Source organism: Oncorhynchus mykiss, chromosome 22, assembly GCF_057628025.1.
Source record: "Oncorhynchus mykiss isolate SJ-2025 chromosome 22, ASM5762802v1, whole genome shotgun sequence".
Classification (NCBI taxonomy): Eukaryota; Metazoa; Chordata; class Actinopteri; order Salmoniformes; family Salmonidae; genus Oncorhynchus; species Oncorhynchus mykiss.
Window position 1 is genome coordinate 49466549 of NC_143043.1, and position 4946 is coordinate 49471494.

General features: G+C 41.5%; 1 protein-coding gene across 1 annotated transcript; it reads left to right on the forward strand.

Annotated features, from left to right (window-relative positions):
• Positions 1–3218: 3218 nt before the first annotated feature.
• LOC118943641 (trace amine-associated receptor 13c-like) lies at positions 3219–4541 on the forward strand. Its single transcript, XM_090216272.1, has one exon. The coding sequence runs from the start codon at positions 3319–3321 to the stop codon at positions 4276–4278; it is 960 nt and encodes a 319-aa protein (XP_090072398.1). The 5' UTR covers positions 3219–3318; the 3' UTR covers positions 4279–4541.
• Positions 4542–4946: the final 405 nt, after the last annotated feature.

A 4946-nucleotide genomic window follows, 5' to 3' on the forward strand; every position in this document is an offset into this window, starting at 1 on the left:
CAGAGTTCTGTCATGCTATCCAGGTCTGTGCCCAAACAGTTCGAGCTTCTACTTTCAAAAATCCATCTTTCCAGAAATAAGTCTCTCACTGTTGCCACTTGTTATAGACACCCCTCAGCCCCCAGCTGTGCCCTGGACATCATATGTGAATCGATTGCCCCCCCATTTTTCTTCAGAGTTTGTACTGTTAGGTGACCTAAACTGGGATATGCTTAACACCCAGCCGTCCTACAATCCAATCTAGATGCCCTCAATCTCACATAAATTATCAAGGAACCGACCAGGAACAACCTCAAATCCATAAACATGGGCACCCTCATAGATATCATCCTGACCAACCTGCTCTCTAAATACACCTCTGCTGTCTTCAACCAGGATCTCAGCAATCACTGCCTCATTGCCTGCGTCCGTAATGGGTCCGTGGTCAAACAACCACCCCTCATCATTGTCAAGCGCTCCCTAAAACACTTCAGTGAGCAGGCCTTTCTAATCAACCTGGCCCGGGTGTCCTGGAAGGATATTGACCTCATGCCGTCAGCAGAGGATGCCTGGTTTTTCTTTAAAAGTGCATTCCTGACCATTTTAACTTTAAGGCTAGGGGGCAGTATTCAGAAGTTTGGATGACTGAGGTGCCACAAGTAAACTGCCTGTTACTCAGGCCCAGAAGCTAGGATTGCATATGCATGGTAGTATTGGATAGAAAACACTCTAAAGTTTCTAAAACTGTTAAAATAATGTCTGTGAGTATAACAGAACTGATTTGGCAGGCGAAACCCGAGGACAATCCATCCAGGAAAAAAAATATTTGAGGTCATTGGACTTCTCAATACTTTTCTATGGCAAAGTTTATAAATTCGTACCCATATTGCAGTTCATATCAACAGTGTGTCAACAGTCTTCAGAAATTGTTTCATGTTTGTTTTTTGAAAAATGAAGAAGTAGTCATATTCTTTCGAGTTAGGAAAGCAAAGGCTAGCTTTTTCAAACATTCCCAAAAGTTTTGGGACACTGTAAAGCCTATGGAGAATAAGAGCACCTCCTCCCCGCTGCCCACTGCACTGAGGCTAGGAAACACTGTCATTACCGATAAAGCCACAATAATCAAACATTTCAATAACCATTTTTCTGGACCCTCTCTTTCTAAAAATATCTGCCGCAATTGTTGCAACCCCTATTACTAGCCTGTTCAACCTCTCTGTCGTACCGTGTGAGATCCCTAAAGATTGGAAAGCTGCTGCGGTCATCCCCCTTTTCTAAGGGGGAGACATTCAAGACCCAAACTGTTATAGACCTAAATCCTACATAAGGGACTACGATGGCATTACCCGTATGGATGACGAGGATCTCCATATTGCAAATGTACGGTCCCTTACTAGACATCTGTGAATGTTATTAAAATAGGCCGACAGACTCGGGTCATGCCCCAGGGCCGGACCTTCCGGGAAGTCATCAAATAAAGTCTCTCGGACATTCGGTTTCCATTTTATAACTTGTATTTTTTGTAAATTTTTTCTCTGTTCTGGAAAATTCCAACAGATGGTGACTGGCTGCTTATTGCAAATGGGCAAAACATCACCAAAGTGACATGGCCATTTCTCTTAAACGGAAAATAATTTGAAGATGAAACTCATTGAGCACAGGTTTGGCCAAATGGGCTTTTAGCCCAGAAACAAGATGGTATCAAGGCCTCAACCCTTATTGATTTTATCTGGGAATAAAGGTAAAAAATGGTAATAAAGCGCTAATTTGACTGCTTCACGTCAAAGTACATGAACATACGATGTAAGGAAAAAAAGAATCAGCCATTTATCTATGGTAATTTATGGGAAATATTTCAATATCCGTTTCAATGTCCGTTCGGTGAGGGTTAAATACATTTTTTTGTTTTCCAAAAAAGTTATAAATCCAGTTGCAGCGTGGTCAGACAAAGCCGTTAAGGCAGGTTTAGAAACTTTACCTGATTTCTGTTATTTTCTGTGATTTTCTGAAATCACAAACACAAACAGTGAATGGGGAGTGACACAGCCAGCCAACGATGTGACAAAACGGATGGCACTGTGATAGACTGCATCCAATTTATTGAGTAGGGTATTGGAGGCTATTTTGTAAATGACATCGCCGAAGTCGAGGATCGACAGGATGGTCAGTTTTACAAGGGTATGTTTGGCAGCATTAGTGAAGGATGCTTTGTGGCAGAATAGGAAGCCAATTCTAGATTTAACTTTGGATTGGAGATGTTTGATGTGAGTCTGGAAGGAGAGTTTACAGTCTAACCAGACACCTAGGTATTTGTAGTTGTTCACATATTCTAAGTCAGAACTGTTCAAAGTGGTGATGTTGGACGGGCAGGCAGGTGCAGGCAGCAATCGGTTGAAGAGCATGGATTTAAATTTACTTGTGTTTAAGAGCAGTTGGAGGCCACGGAAGGAGAGCTGTATGGCATTGAAGCTCGTCTGGAGGGTTGTTAACACAGTGTCCAAAGAAGGGCCAGAAGTATACAGAATGGTGTCGTCTGCATAGAGGTGGATAAGAGACTCACCAGCAGCAAGAGCGACATCATTGATGTATACAGAGAAGACAGTCGGCCTGAAAATTGAACCTTAACCTTAAAGGCTCCTTAACACCTTCTACCCCCAGGCAATAAGACTGCTGAACAATTAATCAAATGGCCACCGGACTGTTATATTGACACCCCCCCCTACCAATCCTCGACTTCGGCGATGTCATTTACAAAATAGCCTCCAATACGTTACTCAATAAATTGGATGCAGTCTATCACAGTGCCATCTGTTTTGTCACTAAAGCCCCATATACTACCCACCACTGGCCAGCTGACATGTGATGTGCCGTCGTGTCTCCTGAGGTTATGGATTATGATCCAAACTAAGCACTGACATCACACAAACCAGTTAGTCTGCACAGTTATCCTATTTCCCATGGAAAATAGCCTTTGAGTGACCAAAACATCACCCATACTATATTTCCCCCTTTAAAATGCTCAGTTGAGAAAATGTACCTTTTCTCTAACTATCAGTAAGGCTGAAGGACAGGCAAGGTGCGCAGAGAAACTTCCAATCCTGTCACACATTACATCATGCTTTCACAAATGATTTATTTAACCAACCATTATTTTATGTGTGTGTGTGTGTGTGTGTGTGTGTGTGGAGAGAGAGAGAGACACTGGGGAGGGGAGTGTTTGTCAGTGAATCAGGGATAAATAGAGAGGCAGAGCTCAGAGTTTGTCAGAAGGCGGACCTGGCAGGGTCACACACAGGACCAAGAAGGAGCAGGACCTCAGCATTTGAACCTTTATTACAAATGGAGACACATGAAGATATTCAATACTGTTTTCAAGACGGAAACTCTTCTTGCAGAAAGGCTTTGCTGTCGACATCTATCTACATAACACTGTACATCTTCTTCTCATTGATTTCAGCAGTTACAGTATTTTTGAACATACTGGTGATCATCTCCATCTCTCACTTCAAGCAGCTCCACACTCCAACCAACCTGCTCATCCTCTCTCTGGCTGTGTCAGATCTCCTGGTGGGATTGATTGTGATACCAGTAATGACTGTAGCAATAATGGAATCGTGCTGGGGTTTTGGGGAATATTTCTGTGTGTTTTATTTCTACATCAGTTGTTTATGTGCTTCTTTATCTCTGGGCAATTTGGTCTTGATATCTATTGACCGCTATGTTGCTGTGTGTGATCCCTTATTGTACCACTCTAAAATAACAATAACAAGAATGATGTGTTGTATATCAATTACCTGGTGTTGTTGTATCATATATTATGCTGCTATCATAAAAATATTTGTAAATGTACAGGTACCCAGTAGATGTTTGAAAGAATGTTTTATTGTTGAAGGAGTAACCTGGGGTATTGTAATTGACCTTTTAATTACAATGGTTGTCCCGTGCTCTATTATTATAACACTTTATTTGAAAATCTTTGTCGTGGCCACATCACAGGCCAGAAAGGTATTTTCAAAAGAGGCTGCCAGTGTGTCTGGTGTTAAAACTGTACAGGCAAATAAGTCTGAGAGGAAAGCAACAAAAACTCTAGCTATTGTTGTTTTCACCTATCTAAGCTGTTGGATTCCATTTCATTTGTATTTAATTTTTATTGTAATTGACAATTTATCGTCATTCATCATCAGCTTTTTGCCACTTCTTAATTCCTTAATTAATCCAATAATTTACTCTTTCTTTTATCCATGGTTCAAAGTGACAGCTAAGCGTATTTTAACTTGTTTGAAGTTAAGGCATTCATAGTTCCTATGTTTTTATTCATAAGTTTGACAAACACAGGTTAGATATAGTCATGTTATACTGCTATGTTGTAACTGCCTCATTCATGTAACAATACGCTGATATTACTTATCTCTGTGTTGTCATAATAGATGTGATACATGTGATGTTGATAGAGAATGATTTGACTGGATTGGCAAGGAATGACTTGGAGAAGGCATAAGAGGGCATTAGCTTGTTTTGTTAGACATTGTAATAAATTTGGGGTGTATATTCCAAATGCCAAAGTCTCTGGTTGATGCATGTTATTTAATGAAAAATGGTATGTAAGATTTCTGAAAGTACATTTTGAGGACGTCATGGATCATTCCATACGTTCTTTAACATCACCCTCTAGTAAGTCATATAATTGAGTGTAGTCTGGCCCAGGAATGTGAAAGTGAATGGAAAGGATCTGTAGCAACAAACCGCCCTTGCTGTCTCTGCCTGGCCCGTTGCACTCTCTCCACTGGGATTCTCTTCCTCTAACCCATTACAGGGGCTGGGTCACTGGCTTACTGTTGCTCTTCCATGCAGTCCCTAGGAGGGGTGCGTCACTTGAGTGGGTTGATTCGCTGACGTGGTCTTCCTGTCTGGGTTGTTGCCCCCCCTCCAGTTGTGCCGTGTCGGAGATCTTTGTGGGCTATACTCGG